Raw genomic sequence first — 26,285 nt, forward strand, 5'->3', positions numbered from 1 at the left:
TCCACCTAGATAAGCAGCCTTAGGTGAAGCTCACTGCCGAGACAAAACACGCGATTTTTCTAACTGACCACCGGCTGACAGGCATAACATGAAAGCTCTTTCCGCTGCCTCCACATGCTTACTAATTCACTCTCCTACTCCGTCCGCCTTCTCCCTAAACTCGGACCCAATTATCTCCAGGACACAACAACAATTAAAGCCCCCTTCCGCCCTCGCTGTACAGCGCTAAAGAGAAAAGAAGCCCCCTGCTGCTGCTGCTGTTGTTTCATTCCTTCCCTCCCCCGGGGTGGGCCAGCCAGGCGCAAACATCGGAGCGGCGCTTCACCTTTGACCTCTCGACGAGCGAAGCGATTCTCTTGTCCCCTCGGCTACGCTTCACGTAAACGCGCAGCGCGGGGGTGTCTCTCGGGTGAGGTGCTTGCGGAATATCTGCCGCGCGCGACGGTTTGCGTCCCGGGCACACATAGCGCACCCGAGGCATTGGGAAAACGTCGAGGGCCATCCCACTGTGCGCCGGGCACACGGCACGACCCAAAAGCACATCGGAAAATACATCATTTGGTTACGTATTACGCCACCATGAAAATAATTGTAACAATTTAAACTTGGAGCGCACCGGGCAGTATTCGCCTCACCTCTCCCCGCGGAGGGAACGACTCACTAGCCGCGCGAGGAGGAACACCGCAGACAAACCGGAAGGCGCCAACAATTGCCCAAGCTTCGTGGTCCTCATATTAGACAAATTATGGTGCTATCGGCCAATGATACACAATGTGTGGATAAATAGCTGAAGCCACAACAATGACAGCTATGAACTCGTAGTTTTATCACTTCCGAGACTACGGTGCGTGGGCATTTCACTTGAGTACAAAGTGCAGTGAAGTTTATTTGTTGAACCGGGTGAGAACTCACCACTTGGAAAAAACTGGCCCCTCAGGTTAACCGGGTCAAGCTCACCTCTCCCATGTGCTTTGGGTTGTAACCGCCTGTTGTTCGGCACGATGTCCGATATTTTATTCAAATTCGTTCTGTTTGAAGCTTCTTCAGCAATAAACACAAGGCACAACCATGAAGTTCAGCTCCTTAGGAAGCTGCTGCAACTTGGAAGCGAAACGTCGGACACCGTGCCAAACACCACGCCGCGCATCCCAAAAACACTCGGGAGAATGGCACTGCACAAACCCCCGAAAACTTACGCAGCAGCGAGAGCCGAACTCCGCGCTACCTCGGGCTCAGCCAATGACAAGAGCTGCAAGAGTGGGCAGAGAGTTGAACGGATGCACAAAATGCATTCGTGTTTTCCGACGACGACCGTCGCTAGGAGAGAACTGTGGTGACCGTTGATCCCACTGCGCATGTCCTTTCGCAAAGAGAGGACGCGGTTTTAGGGTTACGTGAGCGTGGCTGCGGTGCTCCGGTCAACGATCAGGTGGCGCCCACTTACTGATGGTGACGGAGTCGTTAATCTTGAAGCTGCACAGGACCTGCTCCGTGTTCCTCGAATGGGAAAATCCATTGCCCCTGACGACCACTTGGAACGACTCTGGGAAGGGCGGCAGAGACGGGCGCACACTTGAGAATGCATCATCACACATGAACTGCAACACTTCGCTTATCTCGTCAAGGAGCACAAACCACCACTCGAACTCCGGTCATCCTTCCTCGCCACAGCGGGCCTTCGGCCAGCCATTGAACAGAGACGGTGTATACATCGCGCGCTTTCAGATGCGCTTCTGCGGCCGTCTGGGACGCTCTTCCTTCCAATATTAGGAAACCACTGGAGCTATGCACTTTTAAATCTAAATTGAAAACTCATTTCTTGAGAACTGCTTTTCATGTAAAGTTTTTTGTCTTTCCCCCGGACCTCTGTTTAGCTCAGTTGGTTATGTATGGTGGGAATGAAGTTCAACATACACCTGCATTGGGAACAGGGCGAGGCTGAGCTCACAGTGACAGAGCAATCATGTATTTGCCCTCTAGTCATTTATAAACAATGCCCAGCAAGGCCTTGCCGAGCCTCAAGACACATTTTAACGAGGGCATTGCATCATTAGGATGCTTGGCCAACTGGAGTGAACGGAGAAAACTCCCACAAGTACTAAAAACACCGCACAGATAGATTCAGGAATCCTTTTGCTGTACCGTCATCTCCTGGCCACCTCGCAGCTCAGGCCTATCACACATGGCAGTCACAGGGCAGCCGAGTAAAATTAACTCCAGCCGCAGGTGAAACTGCCGGATGATGAAGGCCTCCCCATGATGTTTAGATACTGGGAGGCTTTTTGACCACGCCTCACCGCGCTAGCCAGCGCAGCTCGGTGAAGTTGGGGGAAGGTAGGGGGCACGGGGGACCAGTTCGGAGAGATATCAATCGCCACTGACGTTAGCCACGGTCAGCAATGGAACTCGGGTTGCTGGGTTCACAGCAACGCTGTTTGCAAATCGTACGTAGCCTTGCGTCGAGAGGTGCGTGACACGTAAACAAATACCAACGCACAAATCATACGTACAGTTTATTTTTTTTTAAGCACCCACTGGAATGCACGGAGACTATAAATTTCGCTTCAAGACCATTTCTATGGATTGCACGTGGCAAGGCTGAGTGCAGGGTGTGTTTTACAGGTGTTTAGGGTTACGAAATCGTAGCTGGGTGAGATACTTCTGAGGAGAACGTTTTCATTTTTAGAAATGTTCCAAAGTAATTGCACTTTTATGCCACAATATTATTTATTAGTATTTTAAACTTTAAAAAAATAAAACCTAAATCTGCACTCCGTTCTGTTTTAATAACATTTTGCTGGTTGTGCAACCGCATAATCCGGCTCTTTAGAATGAGGGCGTTTGTGAATCACGCAGGGATTTACGGGTGCTGTGAGACACAAAGCCCTCATCCAGCAGTGGATTGACAATAAACATGCACATATGTGAGACTCACAGGTCACAGGTCAACGATGTGGACACTGGTTAGCAGTACACCAAGTAGGTTTCCGACCTGTCAGATGTTTGAGTGCGCTTCCCTCATATGGTAACTCTTACGTTTTCTTCTTTGGTTCTTTCGGTCAAGTCATGTAGAATGAGAATAAAATAATAAAATAAAATAAGACAATAACATTCTCACGACGTTTCGGCCACAACACAAGTAGCCTTTTTCAGGTGAAAGAACAGAACTGTCGGGACGACAGAGCTTCAATTTTATTTCATTCTCATTCTACGTGACTTTACCGAAAGACCCAAAGAAGATGAATCCTTGCAGTCACGAAAGCTTTAACTCTTACGTTGTCCAAGAAGGAAAACCGGACTCCTCAAAATGGAATCGGCCAAACATCTCAAAAGCTAGGTTTGACCTTGGCAAGGCATTCATCTAAAAAAAATATAGAGAACTTATGATTACATCGTATTGCCAGTTTATTGAGTGCACATAGAAGCACAGGTAAAAAGATATCACTCAAACTGTTAAGAAACGTAAGTGGGGCTCTGGGAAGGGATAACGTTGGCTCACGTTCAAGAATAATAATTAGGGAACAGGACACGCCCGAGAGTACGTCCATCGAAAGGGTGGAGCAATGAGATCTGCTCGTGTGTAGGTGCTCGATGGATTGTTACATCGCAGGATTGTAACAAAAAAACGGCACGGGGAGACTTTAATCCAGCAGAAGGCTTAAAAAACTAAAACTATTAAACAATTTTTATTTTTACCAGGTAAGGCTCACTGAGCTATATTGCTCTTTTTCAGAGCAGACCTGGCTATTACAAATGATAGCTAAACAAAGTGGCTTAGCAAGTGGAAATGTATAGCAACCAAATCCTCTTAAACGCATGATTCCAAATGTGAAGGGAAAAGCCGGAGGACTGAGAAAAAATAATGCGACTTTGGTGAGAGAGACATGCAAACTCCAAATATACAGGCGGGATCGAACCCACAACCTCCTGCACACCAGGAGAGGTAGTTAACATCTCACCACCGTGGCGCTTCAATGACTGATCATGGCCGACGTGCAAAAATTCACAAGACTTGCATGTAACAGAAGTTGGATCTTTCAAAGCTGAGTGTGCATGTGTGGGTAAGCTAATGCAGCTGACCACTTGATGCAATGCAGGGAGGTAGAGGCATGTGCTCAAAGTCTCTACGCTCTCTCATAGCATGAATCAGAGCACAAAACAGCTGTGCACTGGCTCCATCTTCAATCAATTCCAAGCTACGCAGCAGGGCTATAAGCTGTCTGCGGTCACCTTAAGTCTCCCTGTTATTGCACGTCCGTGTGTTTCCCAACACTCGCCATTTAAGGAGCTCACATTTTACACAGTTGTTTTTTGGTAAATGAGTACACGAAGCAATGGCACAGCACAAAACGCACGTAACTGTATTTGTACGGACGCGCCACTTCTAAGCGTTGATGGCCGATTGCCGAGACTGATGACAGAATGGCAGCCAAAGGAGGGAACGAGGCCCGAGTGGAAGACCACCGTGGAGATGAAGCGATGAGATCACCCCAGGGGTCGGTGGGGGGGGGGTGAGTTCTGCCCCTAAGACAAAGATCCCACACCTCCCCTACACAGACCGTTGGGGAAAAATGGTGTCAACAAGCATCTATGTCAGGGGTGGGGAACGTCTGGCCCGTGGGCCGTATAGGGCCCACGAAATCATTTGGGTCTGGCCCTGCCAAGGCAACCGCAGGCGGGATTCGAAATTCAATATATCTAGGAGCAAACCTGGAAAAGCAGTTGCGAGTAGTAGCAACATCATCAATACCAGCTAACATCATCACACACCTCGCAAAAGAGAAGCAGTTCCAGCCATCACATTAGGGGTGAGTAAATTTAATGTTTGATCAAATATAACAGTCTAAATTTTAAGTTGATAATTCTGTATGGTCCGCGAATGATGTAATAAATATCCAAATGGCCCTTGGCAGAAAAAAGGTTCCCCGCCCCTGATCTATGTGAAGGCCGGAACGGCATGTGAGAAAGGTTGTGGTGTGGCCGGCGTGGTGGGGGGGCTCCTTGCCTGGCCGCCTTTGTCTGCCCAATGCTGATGGTTTATACATCGCACCGGTTGCTCACTCAGGCTGATTTGACTGGACCGCAGGGAGGCCCAGGGACCGGCTCAGATACCACTCGCCGCTTGCCATGGCCGGAAATGAAACTCAGGCCGCAGGGCTCATATCGCAGCGGTGCGGGAACCTCTGTGCCACTGCTCCACCTACAAAGGCAAAGATCCCCCATATAGCCTTAACCTACTTTTGGGGCAAGTGCTGTTAACGGGCACCAACGAAGGCCGGCACGGTACACAAGGGGTCGAGTGGCCAGCACCACGCCTGGCGGCTTTTGTCTCCCTCTTGGCGATGTTTACACTCTGCGCTAGGCTGAGTCGATTTAGGGGAGGCCCAGGATCGGTTTAGATCGTCACTGGTTATGGCCACGAGGGGTAATCGAACTCGGCCCGCCGGGTTCATAGCGCATCGCACTACTACGCTCCTGGCTCCCCATACCCTTACTAAGTTGTTGTTTGTTTGTTGTTGTTGTGTATGTTATTGTTGTCCTTCCCCACACCTCCGATTCGCACGGTTGGCTCCGTACGGTGTGAAAGAAGTTCAACATACATACATACAACAGCGGAAGCATACATAATGACAGACGCACGAGAGTACAGTAGACAACACATGACACAGAGCGAAGACGTTCTAATGTTTAACTCTGTAGGAGTGGGGGTGGGGGGGGGGAGTGATGACGACTTCAAAACTGTCCAACGAAGACGTCACCGTTCCTTATATTTATCCCGGCGCTCCGCACCAAGCTCTCCACTGTGCACACCGACACGCATGTTGATCCAGGTGGCCCAAACCAAGCCCATTAGCACGCTCTCTCTCCCCCCCTCTCTCCTCCGTCCAAACGCAACAGCAACCCGGCGCTGGCGCGAGAGGGCCACGGGGCCAGCGTTAGCCAAGGGCCGAGCGCCTCCGGCGTTCAGGAACCGATTTCTCTGCGCCATGCACCCCGGCCGCTCGACTGAACGCGACCGTCACACGCAACCCCACCCCCCCCCCCCCCGTCCGCCTCCAGGTTCCATCTGCGAGCCTGGGTAACCAACCCGGGGGTTTAAAACAGAGTCCGGCTTTGCACGGGGACAAGGGCAATCCAATTTCTGCTGCCATCATCAGGCAACTTTGCTGCGGGAGGAGGAGGGGAATTACCGCAGATGAGGCACACGCTGCCGAACGAGCCCAGGCGTGTAAACCATCAGTGCCCCCCTATTTAACCAGACGAGAACCCCACCCCCCACCTCCAGGGTTAATATACTCTGTGTAAGGATTTTCAGTAAGAAGGCTCATTTAGCAGAGGTTCTTTTTTTTATGGTAATCATTTTCAGCAGCAGTTCTGCAAAAGGTTTGGTTCCTGCCACAGGAATATGGAATTTCCTCCCACTTGGCTCAGAACCACCAATAAAAAGAGCACCGTCCTTGGCAGATGTCAATGTAACAAACAATGAACTAACATCGGTAGTTTAGAAAGCAGCAGCAACAGGACCATGAGGTAAACATACAGCAGTCATTCCTGTTGGGAATTCAGAGGACAGCTACTGCTGTCTTGTGCCGTGCTAAATCGCACCTCCAATTAGCACGGTTGGCTACGTATGGTGCAAAATATTTCAACATAAAGACAAAGATTACCCGTATAGCCTTAACAGACTGTTGGGGCAAGTGCTGTTAGCAAACACCTATGAAGTCCAGCATGGTACATGAGGGGGTGGGTGGTCAGCACCACGCCCGACCGCCTTTGTCGAACCAGCGGCGATGATTTTACACACTGCAACAGGTACTCAATTGAGGCTGAGTATACCTAAGGATGGCCCAAGACCGGTTCAGATAATCGTCAGTGCTCTTTGGTTCTATTCGGAAAAGTCACGTAGGTAAAAAAATAAAACAAAAATCACGACGTTTCGGCCACAACACAAGTACCCTTCTTCAGGTGAAGGAACAGAACTGTCAGGACGACAGAGCTTCAAAGAACGCTGCTAAGAATAGCATTGAAGCTCTGTCGTCCCAACAGTTCTGTTCCTTCACCTGAAGAAGGCTACTTGTGTTGTGGCCGAAACGTCGTGATTTTTGTTGTTTTATTTTTTACCTACGTGACTTTACCGAATAGAACCAAAGAGTATAGATCCTTGCAGTCACGAAAGCTTCAAATCTAGAATTAATCGTCAGTGGTTGGGTGGCCGTGAGTGGGATTCTAACCCGGGTCGCCGGGTTCATAGGGTAACAATCTAAAACTACCACTCCCCACATACAAACATACACATGTGGACAAGTGGTCCCCCGGTCGCTGTGGGGACAGTTCGGCACGGCCTATGGGGGGGAGGGAGTTGGGGGGAGATAATTCAAATCTCGTGCGCGATCTCGGAAACCAATCTGGGATCGCCGCGCGAGACGACTGAACAAAGCGAGGTCAACCCGAAGGGCCGCTGGCGAATTCCAACCGTGGAGTTCTGCGGAGGGTTCCTCATCAAAAGCCCCGTTGGGGGACCCCCACACACCACTGCTCGGCAGGGCTTTGCTCTGCCAGGGAAACTGTGGCGGCTCCTCCGCCCATCGACAGCTCCGGGCTCTTCACCACACGCGGGACCGTTCGAGATGGAGACCCACGGGAGCGACGACTGCGGCCACGCGAACCGCACGGTGGGCCGCATCGCGCTCCTGGTTAGTCGATGCGGTCCATCGGGGCCGTCCATAAATGACGTCACGCGATTTTCGACGATTTTTGACCCCCCCCCCCCAACTACGTCACACGGCGTCACAAAAAGTCAGACCCCCCTCAAATATGACGTCACAAAGCTCTGCCCCCTCCCCCCCCCCCAAAAACAATATTTTCATTTTGAAAATAAAACATGTTTCAAATCGCTTTAAACTATTGTCATTGTAGCGCGTATTTAATGTGGCGCTGCACTCTGATGTTGTAGGAGTGTTGTTATAACAATTAGTGTTGTTATAACAATTCTATATTTATTTAAAGTTGCGCATTTTGATGTGACGTCACATTTCTGAAACCCCCCTCGTCACAAATGTCTGACCCCTCCCCCCCCCGCTAGGTGCGTGACGTCATTTATGGACGGCCCCATCGCGTGACTAACACTGTCCAGTCTGCTCTCCGGCGGACGGGGCAGCGTTAGTCACGCCATTCCCAAAGCTGTCACCGCATGGCTCACAGCGCATTTCTAAAAACACTTTCTGTGAATCATGAAAACCTCAGGAGAAACGAACAAAAAAAAGTCGATCTAACGGCTGTCACAATTAACAATCTAGTTTTACAATTGGTTTACAAAACTTTAAATGCTTCATTGAGCGATTAACTTACGACCATTATCCCACGATTATCTACAGCCATGCAGAGGGACAGCTATTTTAATATATAACACAAACAGCAATCCGAGCATCGGCAAAATCTCTACAGATACAACCGGGTGGCTAGCCTTCGGAATCAAAACTGTTGCGCACTTGCAAAAGTGGCCGAATGTTGAGCCTGTGAGCCACCAGGCCACCTAGGTTGCGCGTACGTACCATGTACATAAACACAGCACGTCTGTGGCATGTGTTTCGTGTAGGCAAGCGGACACAAGGTATTTACACAAGAACAACACGATTTCAAACACTTGGTCCCTAGGGGTGAGGGAATGTGCGTCGCTCACTTTCGCTTGCGTCATCGGGCAATTTGAGAATTCCAGATTGCAAGCGATCCCACCACCCAGGGCCGGATTAAGGTTCTTGTAGGCCCCCTTTAGGCACTTCTGCTTCGTAGGCCTTCAGTGACAACCATCTACAGTTGGTGCTGCCTCTGCGGCTGCCCCATGTTACTAAGCCTTGCACGCCTGTCTATTGGGAATGAGGTTGTGCGAAGAAAAAAAAAACACCATTTGAAGGATGTTGTTGCCAATTTTGCAGTGAACAAAGTCTCGAAAAGTTCATCGCCGGTGTTAATTTCTCTCACCTTGTGAAAAAAAACAACGATTGACATTTACATGACTCTGCCTCTTTCTATATCGAGTAAGATCTCAGAGTACGCGGATCCACTCATACACGGCTGAGCCCGATTCGTACTTGAACTTGTGACTCGTACTTTCGCTACAAGCAATGGGGCGAGAAGCGAGAAGTCAAATCACATCGCCTGCCATCACGCCAACATGGATTTGACGGCGTGTAAGCGTATCGCCCACGTAAGAAATTAGTCCACCCAGCTCGCATCTTTCCTATTTATCATATACAGAATAGTGGCTAAATTACTGTACAGTACCATACTTTATTAAAAGTGTATATACATGTTATATACTCGTATAGGCGAACCCCAACTTACGCGAATTCGCGGCTACATGGAACCTAACCCCCTGTACACTGTGCCTATCCCTGCTATATAAATATATTTATTCAATATATCTTGGGTTTAATTTTTTACCGTACAAACAAAAAAAGCATGGCCCTATAGTTTTCGTCGTCCCGAGACACAGTGCCGACTGTGGCCTATTGGATGTGGCCCTGGTGGGTGAGTGAGTAGGTGAGTAGGCACAGTGCACCATACTGTGGCCTATTGGATAATAGGGCACTGATGAGTGAGTAGGTGAGTAGGAAGTGCACTCTACTGTGGTCTATTAGATAATACGGCCCTGATGAGTGGGTGAGTAGGCAGTGATTACTGTTGCCTATAGGATATGGCCCTGGTGAGTAAGTAGGTGAGTAGGCAGTGCACCATACTGTGGCCTATTGTATAATATGGCCCTGGTGGGTGAGTAGGTGAGTAGGCACAGTGCACCATACTGTGGCCTATTGCATAATATGGCACTGGTGGGTGAGTAGGTGAGTAGGCACAGTTCACCCTACTGTTGCCTATAGGATAATACGGCCCTGGTAAGTGAGTAAAGGTGAGTAGGCACAGTGCACCATACTGTGGCCTATTGTATAATATGGCCCTGGTGAGTGAGTAGAGGTGAGTAGGCACAGTGCACCCTACCGTGGCCCTGCCACCACCCTTGCCCCCACTATACCTGCCCTCCTGCCCCACGGCGGACTCCAGCGACCGCTGTGCGCCGGCGTCTCCCACGACGACCATATTCAGAAAAAACACATCAGCGTTTCTTTCGGCGAAGATGACTGCAACAATTGTGTATGCAATCATTGATCGAAACAATTTGATAGGATTATCCGTCTGCAAGCGTTGCGCCAAGGTGTCAAGTAACACCCTGGGCACAACGCGTAGCAACAACGCGGGTGCGACCGAAAACGTTTGTTTTGTTTAAATCCACGGCATGTACAGTGTCCGTTAATGTGAAGTCAAACACACGTCCACACGACAGTCAAGCACGTGAATGAGAAAGCCCAGGGCAGCGTGCATGATCATCTCATTATAAGGTCGCACTCATTACACACAAAAGTGCTCGTCACGAATGAAACACACAATACCTCGCTGATCTCATCCAGGAACATGAACAAATGAACCACAATACCTTGCCAATCTCATCCAGGAACATGAACAAATGAACCACAATACCTCGCTGATCTCATCCAGGAACATGAACAAATTAACCACAATGCCTTGCTGATCTCGTAGAGGAACATGAACAAATTAACCACAATGCCTTGCTGATCTCGTCCAGGAACATGAACAAATGAACCACAATACCTCGCTGATCTCATCCAGGAACATGAACAAATTAACCACAATGCCTTGCTGATCTCGTAGAGGAACATGAACAAATTAACCACAATGCCTTGCTGATCTCGTCCAGGAGCATGAACAAATGAACCACAATACCTTGCCGATCTCGTCCAGGAACATGAACAAATGAACCACAATACCTCGCTGATCTCATCCAGGAACATGAACAAATGAACCACAATGCCTTCTTGATCTCAACCATCACGTGAACTCCGGTCATCCTCGCAGCAGCAGTGGCTTCTGGCTATTTCCATCGAACAAAGACGGTGGCGGTCACCGCATCGCGCGCTTTCAGATGCGCTTCTGCGGCCGTCTGGAACGCTCTCCCTTCCGATGTTAGGAAACCACCGGAAGCGATGCACTTTTAAATCATCTAGATTTAAAACTCACTTATTTGGAACTGCTTTTTGCACTGAGTGTGTTGTCCCTTGCCCGCACTCCTTCATGTATATGTCACTCCATAAAACATAATTAAAGCATATCTTACACAAACCATTGGCCTGCACTTCGTATTTAGTTAAGCACAATTACGCACCATCCGATTAGCACGGTTGGCTACGCACGGTGCGAAAAAAGTTCAACATACAAGCATACATCATGCCGCAGACATGTACCAAGCTATGTACACCGCCCGTGCACACAGATTGCAGTTCTCGAGCCGAAACAGTTGCAAAACATTGCGCAAAGTGCGTTTTGATTAAAGGAATTTAGAACTTGACTCGCGCATTCGCGAACGAATGAAATCCACGCGGCTAAAGTGGCACCTGCCTCCAGTGGAAACTCCACATTGTTGTGGACAGGGACGAGTCCATCCATGGGGGGGGAGACGTCGACTCGCAAACAAAAGCAGCCCCCTTCAGATGTCCCATTGGCTTGCAAAGTTCGACAGCATTGGGCAGCTGGTGTGACCACAAAACGCAGCAGCAGGCTTTCTTGTACAAATCATTTCTGGGGGTCAGAGTTTTCCATCCCCATACATGTATAGCCTAGGCAGACTGTTGGGGCAAGTGCTGTCAGCGAGCGCCTATTAAGGTCGGTACGGCACACGAGGGGGTGGTTGGCCAGCATCACGCCCGGGACCGCCTTTGTATCCCCCAGTGCTGACGTTTACACACCGCGCCAAGAACTCATTGAAGGCCGAGCCTTTCGAGGGGAAACCAAGAGGATGATCGGTTCAGATAATCGCCACTAGTGTTATTATAAGCCATGGCCGGGAAGCGAACTCGGTCTGCAAAAGGTTTAAAGCCCTGCCTACAAATCACTGCGCCACCACTCCCCGCATGCATTCATAAAAATACAAAGTTCCCCCGTATAGCATCAAGATACTGTTGGGGCAAGTGCTTTTAGCGAGCACCTATGAAGGCCGGCACGGCATACGAGGGGGTGGGTGGCCAGCACCACGCCCGGCCGCCTTTGTCTCCCTAGTGGCGATGTTTACACACCGCGCCAGGTACTCATTTGAGGCCGTGAGCGGGGGAATGGAACTCGGGTCGCCGGGTTTGTAGCGCAGCGTAGTGCTAACCGCTACACTACCGCTCCACTACACTCTCTCACACACAATTCCATTGCTTTAAACTTTCATTAAAATATGCAATCGAACAAGAGGATAAACAAAAAAACACACACACATCTGCAAATGGGCTAAAAAAAAACCTCGAAGCAGAGGCAAACTGTTCAGAAATTCCCCGCTGCGAGGGGGAGCGCGCCGACCTTTGCAAACAACTTTCCCCTCCCTGTCCACGAAGCAAGTTTGAAGCAAAGTTCGAAGCAACTTTTTGCACCATGCGCTGCCAAACCGGTTTGAGGCAGGAGGGAGGCCTCCTCGCAGCGGCTTGGGAGAGGCACCGGCAGTGGTGGTGGGGGGAGAGGTGGGGGGGTGTATGTGGAGGGGGGGGGAAGAGGTGTGTGCGGTGGGTAGAGAGAGGTTTGTGGAGTGGGGTGGATGGGGAGGGAGGAGAGGTTTGTGGGGGGGGTATGTGGGGAGGGAGAGGTTTGTGGAGTGGGGTGGATGGGGAGGGAGGGAGGAGAGGTTTGTGGGGGGGTGTATGTGGAGGGAGAGGTTTGTGGGGGGTGTATGTGGAGAGAGAGGTTTGTGGGGTGGTGTATGTGGAGAGAGGTTTGTGGGGTGGTGTATGTGGAGAGAGAGAGGTTTGTGGGGTGGGGGTGGTTGGGGAGGGAGGAGAGGTTTGTGGGGGGGGTATGTGGGGAGAGAGAGGTTTGTGGTGGGGTGTATGTGGAGAGAGGTTTGTGGGGGGGGTGTATGTGGAGGAAGAGGTTTGTGGGGGGGTGTATGTGGAGGAAGAGGTTTGTGGGGGGGTGTATGTGGAGAGAGAGGTTTGTGGGGTGGGGTGGATGGGGAGGGAGGAGAGGTTTGTGGGGGGGGGGGTATGTGGGGAGAGAGAGGTTTGTGGGGGGGTGTATGTGGAGAGAGGTTTGTGGGGGAGGGGGTGTATGTGGGAAGAGAGGTTTGTGGGGGGGGGTGTATGGGGGGGATGAGAGGTTTGTGGGGGGTGTATGTAGAGGGAGAGGTTTGTGGGGGGGTGTATGTAGAGGGAGAGGTTTGTGGGGGGTGTATGTAGAGGGAGAGGTTTGTGGGGGGGGTGTATGGGGGGGGATGAGAGGTTTGTGGGGGGGTGTATGTGGGGAGGGAGAGGTTTGTGGGGGGTGTATGTGGAGGGAGAAGTTTGTGGGGGGGTGTATGTGGAGGGAGAGAGGTTTGTGGGGGGGGGGGGGTGTATGGGGGGGATGAGAGGCTTGTGGGGGGGTGTATGTGGAGAGAGGTTTGTGGGGGGGTGTATGTGGAGGGAGAGGTGTGTGGGGGGGGGGGTGTATGTGAAGGGAGAGGTTTGTGGGGGGGTGTATGGGAAGGGAGAGGTGTGTGGGGGGTGTATGGGAAGAGAGAGGTGTGTGGGGGGTGTATGGGAAGGGAGAGGTTTGTGGGGGGGGTGTATGGGAAGGGAGAGGTTTGTGGGGGGTGTATGTGGAGAGAGAGGTTTGTGGGGGGTGTATGTGAAGGGAGAGAGGTTTGTGGGGGGGGGTGTATGTGGAGGGAGAGGTGTGTGGGGGGTGTATGTGGAGAGAGAGGTTTGTGGGAGGTGTATGTGAAGGGAGAGGTGTGTGGGGGGGGTGTATGTGAAGGGAGAGGTGTGTGGGGGGGGTGTATGTGGAGAGAGAGGTGTGTGGGGGGTGTATGTAGAGGGATGAGAGGTGTGTGGGAGAGTGGAGAGGGAGGGCACCAGGCAGGAGCCTTGCGAACTTTGCGAGTCTGCAAGGAGCACTGGGGGGTGGGGGTGGGTGCTGCGCACGTGACGATGGTCGTGTTGCACTCGTTTACACCTTGTACACTTACAAGGTGGTTTTTGTGACCCCCCCTCCGCCCCCACATTTAATTATCTAAAACTTAATATTTTTGCAAGAAATGAATGTGCAAAGAGGGTAAAGAAATGTTAGGGGCAAATTAATTGGGGGGGGGGGGTCACAAGACATATGGACCACCCAGTACAGTACTGTTGTTATTCAGAATCTGACAACTTTATTTATACTGGAGGAATCGGATGAGCTATGACGCTCTTCTTCACTCCTTGCATGCAAGGAGTGGTGTGCAGTAGGGGTGGGGTGGGGTGTTACAAAAACAAACGTCGTGTTTGGGGGAGCGGCGACGCAGTGGAGTCTCAAAACTTTTAGATTTTCGGATTCCGGCCAACATCAGTGATGAATATCTGAACCTGTCCTGGGCCTCCCTCGGCGAGGTCCAGTCAGCCACAGAGTCACAGAACCCGGTGTGTGGCGGTGTAAACATCGGCACTGGGTCGATCAAAGGCGGCCCCCGGGCGTGGCGTTGGCCAGGCACCAACCCTCGTGCGCCGTATGTTGGGCCCTCATGGCGTGCTCACCAACAGCCCCTTGTCCCAACAATCCGTTAAAGCTATACGGGGGATCTTTGTCTTTGGTGCTGGAAAACCCGCAACGTACAAAAAGTTGCGCAGCCGGCAAAGAACGAACGACTCCTCGTCACGCGCCGCGTGCACGCGCTCAGCCTTGTCTAGACCACCAACTCAAAAGACGGCTGAAAGTGAGGCTGTGTTTTTTTTTATGTTCAGAGGGACGAGGCTGAGAGCAGCGGACATGCAATGCGGTGGTCACATGGCATGCGCGCAAGGAGTGGCGTGCATTCCTGCTGTTTGAGAACAGCAGCAACCACACATTTGCGCGTTGTTCAGTCTACGAGTGGAGAAATCCATTACGCTGAAACGGAAAGAGACAGCTGCCGTTTTAACACCACTCACAATCCTGTACTCTAGAGCACTAAAAGTAATTTGCTTTTTTACGTAATAAAATGCCAAGATGTATTTCTAAGGGTTTAGTTGTATATACACTCTAGGATTGAAAGAATATTATAGTGAAAGAATGACATCAATGGGAGCACAAATTGAAAACTTTCTAAACGTTTAAAAGTAAATGTATTGCATTACTACCACCTTACGCGTCTCACTGTTTAGCCAGTTACCCAGCTAGTTTCGGTGGCAATGACTCACCGTGACTAATAATAGAGTTATTGTCACGGTGGAGAGGAGCCCAGCCAGTACCAAGCCAGGAAACTCAAGGCATAGATGATCGTTTATAGCAGTATTGATGTGTTCAGGCTGTACGTATCCTCCTGTTTTGAAGCGCTCTCTCAGTGTTTACCTAGAGTCCTTGATTCAAATAGACAATTTGCTTGGCAATGGATGAAAAGGTACATAGAGCCCAAAGACGAAATAGCTACTCATCTTCTACATATGTACCTGGGCTACATTTGCTGGGCTTAGTCAATGAGAAATAATAAAAAAAATTCGGAAAAAATATTTAAATCAGGTATCAAACGCGTGCATGCCCCACACAGCTTACAAATGCCCAACCCACTGATAAATACAAACTTAACTCATTCGTCAGAAACACTGCCATGAAAAGTAAAAATTATAGAATATAGAATAGGTTGACATTGTGGCAATGGCCCTTGTCCAGAGAGACGGAGAAGCCAGTGAGATTGAGTGAATAACAGCAACACCGATGTATTGGAGAGTAAAACCACAACATTTACAATTCGAGTACGACATTTCGCTGGTGATTACAACCAGCTCCATCAGGTGATAGCCAGAATAGTTTGAATTTTTCCCTGCCGATGATCCCTGGGGAAAATATTACGGTAATATGACGCACGGCCAAGCGTTGCTACTGGCACCGAAATCAAACCAAGCAGCTCAAAAGGCTGACTGAAGGAAAAACGGAGCGTTGTTCACCTCTTTGATACCGGACGAAGTTTGCAGTCGTTTTTTTTTTGTTTTACAAATCTGAGAAATTCCTTCCATCGCATCGGCAAAAACAAACAATCGGCGAGAGGATTTTTGGCAAACCTCACGACGGGAATGTCGCCGTATCGATTCACCGATTAATATTACGTTTCTTGAGCTCCCGATACAGGCGTAGAATTACACGCGCGAGGAACCAACGTGCGTCTTGTGCCATATTATGTAGGTCGTATGGGACGATGTTAAGATGTTCAAACACGAAACAGAAACCTGCTGCAAATAATCATGTCTGCACCAACCACACGTACTTGTGGTGAACATGCGAACAAATTTGCTCTCATAATTTATGCATTATCAGAGCAAATTTGTGGGTGGGGTTGTGGGGGGGGCAGCAAAAAGCCGAGCTAAACGCCAAACTGGCTTCACGGCACGCCGTTACGAGGGGGCAAGGGTCGCAAAGAGAAAAAAAAAAAGAAACTTTGACGAGCTCCAACACGTTAGCGGGCAAGCCCACGGAGTGCTCGTCCGTGCGTGCACTCCGCGGACTGACCGCAACCGAATTGTGTCGCCGCGCAAACGGAGAGCCGGCCGGGGACGCGCGGAGCTGCCGGCGGCGGCGGCGGCGACGCTGGGATGGAGACGACGGGGCGCAGGTGTTCGCGGTTGCACTGCGTGGATATCCGATCGGATTTGTGGGCCTTCGTCGTCAGGCATCAGCGGCTGACAACTCTGTACATTCGAGAGGAAATTTGAGCGGTTCCAAGTCGGTTCTGAAAGCAGGTCCCAGATTGTGCAGCAAAATTTATATTAATACCTGGTATATGATGATAAGACTAATAATGTGTGGCAGCTACCAGCAAGGGGACGAGGTGGTTCTTGTAGAATGTAGTCCAGCAAAAACAGGTTGCGGGTAGCCCCATGGCGGAGATTTAATGCGGGTATTCTCTTATGGGCGCTCAAATTTTCTCTAACATGCAAAAAACGCTCCTTGAATGAAAGTTCGCCAAACGGCACGAGCAGGACTCTCCTTTTGGGAGAGACTTCGGACTCCCGTTGAGGCTTTCCGTGAAAATAAAAACTGGCAACTTAGCGCGAGCATTAGCTTTCTTACCTCCAGCGCAGACGCTCGAAGGTTCTGCCAACAAGATCTCGGTGCACGACTTCTTCAGAATCTAAAAACAAAGAGGGAACGTGATAAAAAAAAACTATAAAGCAGCCATTGCTGCTCGCACAGATAGCAGGGCAAAGAGCACGTGTGTGCATGAGTATTGATCTTTTCATCTTAATCGTATTCCCGATGTGTTCGAACCAAAATACTTTTTACACATTTTATTCCTTGGGCTTTCACAACCAATGTTGTGATCATGAGTTCAGTTTAATTTGGGTGGGATCATCATGTAGGTGTTATGTAAAAATGTTACCGAAACCATCTACTATCCGACAGAGCTGATCAAATCAGGTTGTCGAGTGGCCAAACGTGCCAACTGTTTTGGTTGATGGGGAAAGTCGGGAGGAATGTTGAAAAGTTAGCAAAATTGGCAATATTTTTTAAAGTCATATTTCGTTGGACATTACAAACTTGATTTGATTGGCTCGGTTGGGTGCTGGAGGGTTACAGCTAAACAATTGACATTATAGCTACACTTTTTACTCTGCGCAAATTGGTGGCATTGAGTCTTTTAAAAAATTAAGTCGCCGCAGCTTAATAATTACATCAACATTTTGAGGTTCATTGGGAAGGCCTTTATCTGAAAGTGGATTGAACTGGTCCAATTATGAAAAAATATCCCCAAAAATATATCCTAATAAAAGAAAACCTTCGACTCATCAATTGGATCCAGTTTACAGTCACGTTAAACACACGGTGAAAGCACAGCTGTTATGCAAGCTGGTTGGTACATGCACCCATCGGCAAAATGCAGAGATTTAAAGACGGCATAAAACGCATCGCGCAAACCATCAAAACTGGTCGCACAACCCCGACGGCGCCGCAGCTGCTCTTGAGCGACAATCCGCACGCACGCATCTCTAAGCGTGTGAAGATCATAATCGGGAGGCTCAAACGGATTGATAGGTCGGCACAGTAGACACGCCGTCGATCCAGCTCGATGTGCATGGGCGATTCAGAAGCGACGGCGAGGCGGCATTTCAAGCGACTTAGTGGCTTGTTTACGCATTCACGCAGCGCGTCAGCATTAACCCGCACCGACAGCACCAACACATTGACCGCTGTATAATTGCGCCGAGGGCAGACTGACACAACAGGACAACGACAAGCCAGGGATGCAATCCAAAAGTCAGGTGAAAAAAAGAGACTCGCCGGCGATAAAAAACAACGCCTTGGCAGCCAAGTCGATCACGGCACATTTTACACGCTAACACGCACGCAAAAAAGTCTTGGCTTGGGCTCTGAAGCGGGAGCCTTAGCCGTGCCCGTGCGGCTAATTTCGTAAGCGAGGAACGATTAACTGAGATTACCAGAGTGGATAGAGAAAGTGTAAAAAATAATCCGCAAGTCAAACGGCTGCAGCACGAGGTCATGGGAAGGATGGGGATCCGTATACCGTGTCGTGGGCAATGTCCGATGAAGGGGGTTTCGTGGCACGAATTTGATTTTGAGAACACGTTTCAACTCACCGAGTCGATGATTCCTCGCAAAGCCTGGAAGCCTCCCTGCACCGGGAAGACGTGCTCCTTGGTGTCTGCAATACGGGCCAACTGCAAACAAACAAATGGGGGCGAGACTCGGGATTTCAAAAGTCGAACACGCCCGGAGTGTGGTTTTCATCTCAACTTTGTGCAGAAGTGACTTTGTTATGCCCAATTACAGCACCGATTCATAATACAGCTTTTTGGGTTAGATCGCGTAAATATATAACGACACATATAACTGCGTCGTTAAACCCGCCAGCATCCGACAGCCAATTAGTAAAGATTGTTACGCAAGCCGAACATGGCAATTCGTTACTAATACATCACACCGGTATGTTGGAGAGCAAAACCACAACATTTACAACCCGAGTATGACGCTTCGCCAGTAATTACAACTAGCTTCATCAGGCGACAGCCAGATTTGTGGAGAAATCCTCCTGTTCCGTTCCTTAAATTAGAGGGGTAGCACTGAGCCTGCAGTGGAAATTCCACATTCCTATGGTGGCGAAGAGTGTTTCCGTGGCACGACATTCCACAAAGTGTTACTTATTTTAAAATCAGCCATGGAAGGATGAAGGGCCGAGTCAAAAATTATACATTACTATGATGAAATTATTACTACGATGAAATTATTACTACGATGAAATTATTACTACGATGAAATGCGAGGTCGAGTCAACCCCAGACAGAGGCTTTGAAATCTGAACCTTTCAATCGCATCGCCACGCACCACCTGGCTTATTTTCAGTCATTACACATAAAATAAAACGGATGCATTTGCCGTCGCAGAATACAATGCATTATCATTCATTAAAAGAAATCCACACGTGGTTTTCAGTACAAATTGAATATCAAAAGCAAATGCAGCCATTCAAACCGGCGTTAAGCGACGAGTGTTTTTTAAGTCGACGGAAAAGATTACTTCCGTCTCGTCCCAGTAAAACAAGGAATGTTGGAACCACGTTGGTCCAATGGTTCCAACAACAAGCCAAACACGTTGGCCCAAAACGTTGGGGCATGTTTACCGGGATACCATTCCTCTCCGTGGACCACTGTGCTTCATTTCAACAAGCGAGCTCTTACCGCGTTTTCCCCCCCCACCCAAAAAAAAACTAAAACTATGCCGATGACCTAATTACGCGCGGGGTGAAGCATTCCATAGCGCTGGCTCCCTGCGCGAACAACAACACTGCCGCCGCTTCCCGCCACGAACCTAGAAAATGCTTCACTGCAAAGTGATGCAATGACTCCACCGTAGAAACCGCTGGGTCCCCCCACACTATGCAAGAACGCTACAGGACCAAATTCATACTTCACCCTCCTTTGCGCCACCTCACTGGACGAGGGCCTCCCCAACGCCGTGCACATCATGGAGGATATTTGACCGTACTTCACCGCTGCTGGTCCATGCGGGATGGTGAAGGTGGGGGGGCATAGATGGGGGGGCATAGATGTGGGTGCATAGTGCAACAGATTTGGCTGCACTCCCCCTCTGCTGGCCTCTTAGGGTCACCCCATAGCCAGCCCATAACACCGTGGCGTGCATAGTGGTCCCCTATTCAAGCACCATCCAGGCTCGAATCAGCTTGGCTTCCGTTGTCTTACGAGACTGGGAAGCATTCCAAGTGCTTTGGTCACTGTCTTAGTCCTAGGCGCCAGTGAGTTCATGCATTAACCGAGGTCTTATCTCAAAAGGGCCCTCATGGTTTCGGGTGGAACAAATTAATTGATAATCGGTTGAAATGTCTTGCTGTGTTACATTGTTAATTATGGCACTAAATAAACCAGGCAATTCTTGATCTAACGTTACAATTCGGGACCGACGCAATTTTAGTGCTCGACTTGGGCTAGTCCACATCAAGCAGGGTCTTTCCCTGCTCTATTTATGAGCACTTAGGAAATGGCTTAGCGTTACACTGAGCCTCTTTCCGATCAATACAAATGTGTTGGCTGCAGATGCAACTTCCTGCACATGATTTCTTGGCTAATGGACATCATAAAAGCTTATTTCTTTAAATGAACACTACAAAAGCTACATTACTGCACTCTTTTAAAGATAGTTGATTTTGGAACAACAAGTCCATAAACAAACGTTGCGTGGCTTTGCAAGCCAGTGAAACATTTACAAGTGGCCGATGCAGGCACGTTAACCATGGAATTCATCTTCTTGGTTCTTTCGGTAAAGTCACGTAAGAACCAAGAAGATGAAGAAGATGAATCCCTGCAGTCACGAAAGCTTTAAATCGAAACTATGGAATTCTATGGATTATAAGACCCTCCGGAAAGTAAGACGCACCCAAAATTTGTAACCAGTGTCAATAAGGTCAAACTAATTAACTATTTTTATTTTACAACATAGAGCCCACTTAGTTAAACAGCTCCTTTTCAGAAGTAACCTGGACATAAATGATATCTCAACGAAGTGACATATCATGTGGAAATGTATATCAGCCAAATACTCTAAACGGACGTTTCTAAATGGAGGGAAAACCCGGAGAACCTGAAGAAAAATCCACACAACCACGGGGAGAACATGCAAACTCTAAATATACAGGCGTCAAGGGTCGGGATCGAACCCACGACATCCTGTATACCGAGGTCGTTAACAGATAACAGGCGAGGTAGTTAACATCTCACCACTGTGGGATACAGATCTAGGTCACACTCACACACGGCTAGCAGATAATAAGATGCACCCCCAACTTTAGCTTCAAAACAACAGGAAAAAGCAGTGTGTCACAATCCAGTTAGTGGTAGTAGATGTGGCATAACAGAATGAACCCATAAGGGACTCTTCAAATGGTAGCAATGGAGGACACAAGGGTACAGGGTTGGCAGGCCAGGCACACACGGGGACCCTGCAAAACTCCACGCATTTTATGACCAAGTTCCCACAGTAATTAGCATCCTGATAAGAATTTAATTCGGCCATTTTAGCCCAGCTGGACAACATACAACCCAAGGTATTATCGCTTTTAATGAGGTCCCTAATGATGTGAATTTTGGAGGTTATTGTGATTCTCTTCATCCCCCTAGCCACCGGACTGCCCACAATGCATTGCAAGTAGAATATGTACATTGGCTCTATTTTGTTAATTGCAATCCATTCATTGTGTTCCAAACACATTGCGAGTTCAAATCCTGGTTGGTTTGGGGGGGGGGGGGGGGGGCATTGACTCAGCCCATCATGTTTCCAGGTCAATAAAATCACTTCCACTTTGTCAACAGAGGTTGTCCTACAGATAACCTCACATCCACCATGGGAATGTGCAATTTCCACCACTGGCTCAGGGGCTGTAAACGGGAGATGACAAGGAGTAGCGTCCCAATGCTCAGTTCGGAGAAGAGGGGGAAATTCTTTTTTTCACAAACGTGTTGTTTGACACCATGGCATACAATCGACGTGCACCGCTACGCATTCCACCAAAGTCGGTCGCATTCCGCGCAAACCAAACCGCCGCGCGGGCAGGGCCCCACCTGCGTGTAGTTAAAGTTCTTGACGCCCACACAGTAGACCATGGCTCCTTGTTGCCGAGCCAGATCGGCCTGCGCAACCCCGCGACCACGGGCACGGCAAAAAGACGGGGTCAAGGTCAGCAGGCGCTAGGGCGAGGGGGGGGGGGTCAGGGTTCGGGACGGTTGCCCCTCCGCCCGCCCCACCGGCGGCGCCGATTCCGCACAACGCAAAAAACACATACGCGCGGCGCATGCATGCATGCAAGCACGCACTCAAAATCCTTCACGGCATCGTTAAGATCTCGATCGAAAAGTCAACGCGGACAGCGGTTGTTGATGTCGCCCCCCCCCCCCCCCCCCATCATCGCGTCCTTCTTTCTGCTCGACCGAACAGCTGTTGGGAAGCCGACACCCGAACTCCCACCGTCTGCTCTTTACAGTAACCCAACATCTGGCTTCAGTTCTGCACTGCTGCGCAAATTCACGGACGTTGCATTATGCGTAAACGAAAGATGCATAATTTGTACAGTGCGAGACTAACACTTTGGCTCTCGCGCTGAACAGAGACTGGGAAAGCAAACTATTGGGAATTGACAAAATATCCTCAAATGTCATTATTATATATAAAAAACACCCCCATTGCAATGTGCGACCTCTATAGGTTAAAATATTCCGACTTGCTTCTCTCATTGCCTACTTGTGAAGAAAAGCCACTGTCCAAAACACTAGCTCATTACAGACCGAGTGCATTCAAGGTTACGTGGCAATAAGGCAGTGTTTGCAAATGACGACGGTGCTAAAGTATGTTCAGCCCGTGCTCTTACACATGGCCAACGCAAATGCTACCATCAAGTGTAAAAACCCAGCCACATGCATTCTGCCGAGCAGCGATTCTGCTGCACTGGACGTGGCCGCAAAACGGCATACGTACCGCTCTTTCTGCATAGGAGAAAAAATATTCCGTGAGCTCCCCGTCAGTGAGCGCGATGATTATGCTGGCAGCCTTTTCGCCTACGAGAAGCAGTGCGGAGGAGAAAAAACACAATGAGCGCTCTCCGTCGAGCTTTCAGGTCGTGCCGAGCGTTATTTTTGAGCGAGGCCCGACGTTTCGACTCCACGCGCGGGGAGCGAGCTTCTCCAAGGGAACCCAAGCGAAACGGGGAAGCTCTCGGCACGGGGGAGCGAGACCGTTGGACGACGTGCCGCGACAAAATACGCGAAAAAAATACGGAAAAACGCAGCCGAACCGTTGTTGGAAACGGCCACAGGAATATGTTTCATGGCATCATTCCACATTTCACATTGTGTATTTTAATATAATAATATACAGCCCTTTATTAATCTACTGCTGGATGAAGGCCTCCCCCACAACTTGTCAGTGATGGGGGGGGCTATTTGATCATACTTCACCATGATGCTAAGTGCATGCCGGTTAGTACCTTACCACTGATGTTAGCCGTGGCTGGAAATAAAACTCCGCTTTGCCAGGTTCATAGCACTGCACCAACCACCTGGCACCACGTCTTCTACTCCACCATCACTTTTTTGTTTTACCATGGTTAAGGGCTTAGCAAAGTATAATGGAGGACCACCCAAAGCATTCAAACGTTCAACATTTCAATTGTTGTTAAATCTAATTACTTGGCATTCACACAATTCCAGAAGGTCCTTTATTTCTTGACCTTTACAAAGCAAGCAATACATTTAACATTCAAATTCAAGCAAAATCAGTGTATCATTAACAGAGTCAGGATTGCCTCGATCTATCCTGGCGATTATCCAAATCCTACAACCAAGGAGCCTTTCTTAACGATATGGGTAGATTTTTTTATTTAAAGCTTTCGTGACTGCAGTAATTCATATTCTTAGCTCTTTCGGTAAAGTCATATTGAAGGGAAACAATAAAATAATAAAATATATATACAAAATATATAAAACAATTGTTTTATATATATTTTATTATTTTATTGTTTCCCTTCAACGTGACTTTACCGAAAGAGCTAAGAATATGACATGGGTAGAATGTCAAAAGAGTTATACTAACCTGACCACACGAACAAACAATCATGCACACACCTACCAGATTATAACACACACCCCTAACTTTGCTTTACATTATGGGAGAAAAAAGAGTACATCTTTTAAACCCGAGAACACAATAAAAACACATTTTACACAATTTCCTAACTTTTTTTCTAACACCCTGCAAATCACAAATGCCAGTTCACTGTTGCCCACCATGACACAGGCTTCTGTGTTTTACCAATCATCGGGCATGTGTGGTGCGTACCCCAGGTGGAGGAATGGAATTTAACACGGATATCAATATGGGAGCAAAGTGCGGAAACCTTTGAGCCTACGTTTGAATGAAAAAAAATAGGACACAGCTGGCTTTCATCAATAATAGACAAAAGGATCGGCGTGGCGTAATATTACATGTATTACATAACGAGTTGCCCAGTTTAATGACAACACTTGTTGCATAAATAACAAATCAAGAATCTTACTTAACGCGTCAGTGCACGCTAAAAGTTTCTGCCAGTGCCCTGGAAAAGTGATGACCAAATCACCTCAGAATTTAACAGATTTTTCATTTGCATTTTCCCACCAGTGGTAAGTGAAAAAAAACACTTTACACCAACAAGATGTGGGCCCTCTGTAGCTGAAACGATTTGCAACAGAGTATTCCATTGCACATTTTTGCTTATAAAAAGGCAGTAAAAATAAGACCACATACCGTAATAAAACTCTTGTTGTATCTGCTCGCTCGCCTGGGAGGAAAATAACAGCTAAGTGTCAGCTGAACGAACACATTAACACCGTTGGCAAAACTGAACTACAAATCTACATAGGCCTCTTTGCATGCCGAATTAATACCATTTAATTCTGCTCGCATTTATTTTCCTCAGGAAAGCAAATGAAAGATGTTTTCCTCGCAGTCCACAGGACATTCAACACAACATAGTGGAGATATCCCGTAGGCACGGTAACACTCAAATGTTTGAAAAAAGGGGGAAACATTGCCGAGTACTTTTCATCAGAATAAACCAGTTTTATTATATAACCATTATCTTATTTCTTCATTAAAAGCTTATATCATTTTACATCTGGAATACTTAATTGAAAACAACATTTCGTGTTAATTTCTTCTCGTCGTTAAGTAGATGGCCTTGCTGGGGGTTTGGTTCAATGCGGACTTTCACCCGCCCCTCTATAGCCCTGCCAAGCGTTGGTTGGCTGCTTGGTCCCGGTCACGTGACGCACTTCAACCAATCCGTGCCGCGTTAGTCACAGAATGACAGAATGACAGAATGACAGACCTGGGTGTTTATATATTAGGATACTGGATGACTGGCACGTAGAGTATCACGCTTGACAGTGGCGTACCATTTCGAGCCCAGTCTGAGGCCCATTCCCAGACTGAACCGCGAAGCTCTGCTTACCGATGGATTTCCACAAGAATGTTTCCGTTGCTTCGTGACGCGTCCAATATCACAAGTTGGGGGACGGCCAGCGAAAAAAATATCCAAAAAGTCATAGATGTCGGAGGGAAACTCACGCGAGCAAACCCCTCATGCATGCAGGTGTCTCCTCCGATCTGCACCTGGTTCAGCTCCTCCAAGCCCAGCTGTATTTTCTCCCTGGAATGCCAAGTGAACACACAGACGATGTCAGAAATGCAGCCGAGCAAAGGCTCGATAACAGTTTTCTGTGACCTCGACGTACAATGGGAACCCCTCTTAATGACGGTAGTTAGTGCCACGAAACCGGTCGTTAAGCGATTCGGTAGTTAAGTGAGTATAGGGAATACACATTAAAGCCTAGATTCGTTCCGATAACATCAAAAGTTACCCCTTTTCACCCAAAAAAGTACTTTATATTTAAACAATGGATAGTAATACATAAAAATACTAACAACATTATACAAATATAACATTAAAATAAATATGGTTAATCAATGCATTAATTCATATTTACTGTACCTACAAAAGCCCGTCGTCAACAGGGGAATGGTCGGTAAGTGAACACATTGGGCTCTATGGAGGCACTACACTAATTTAGTGTGTATAAAGACGAATAAACTTCTTATGAGGCACACTCTGTTTATTGTAATTCTTCTCTTACACAGTCCTTAACACACGGAGGGGTATACGGTCCCCTCACCCGATACCCTAAGCAGGTACAGCCTCC

General features: G+C 48.5%; 1 protein-coding gene across 2 annotated transcripts in view; it reads right to left on the reverse strand.

The window, feature by feature from the left end:
- LOC116951016 (anthrax toxin receptor 1-like) overlaps positions 1-26,285 on the reverse strand; it is an 89,142-nt gene that overhangs the window by 48,793 nt on the left and 14,064 nt on the right. For both annotated transcript variants that reach the window (XM_076073361.1, XM_032969285.2), the window contains exons 4-10: positions 25,654-25,735; positions 24,832-24,865; positions 23,026-23,105; positions 22,116-22,184; positions 18,624-18,704; positions 17,098-17,158; positions 1,445-1,543 (exon numbers count right to left, since the gene is read on the reverse strand). In XM_076073361.1, the coding sequence (XP_075929476.1) occupies positions 1,445-1,543; positions 17,098-17,158; positions 18,624-18,704; positions 22,116-22,184; positions 23,026-23,105; positions 24,832-24,865; positions 25,654-25,735 (506 nt within the window). The remainder of the gene's footprint in view (positions 1-1,444; positions 1,544-17,097; positions 17,159-18,623; positions 18,705-22,115; positions 22,185-23,025; positions 23,106-24,831; positions 24,866-25,653; positions 25,736-26,285) is intronic.

Source organism: Petromyzon marinus, chromosome 41 (genome assembly GCF_048934315.1).
Source record: "Petromyzon marinus isolate PM22_M1 ecotype Great Lakes invasive population chromosome 41, UKy_Petmar_22M1.pri1.0, whole genome shotgun sequence".
In the NCBI taxonomy this organism is placed as follows: Eukaryota; Metazoa; Chordata; class Hyperoartia; order Petromyzontiformes; family Petromyzontidae; genus Petromyzon; species Petromyzon marinus.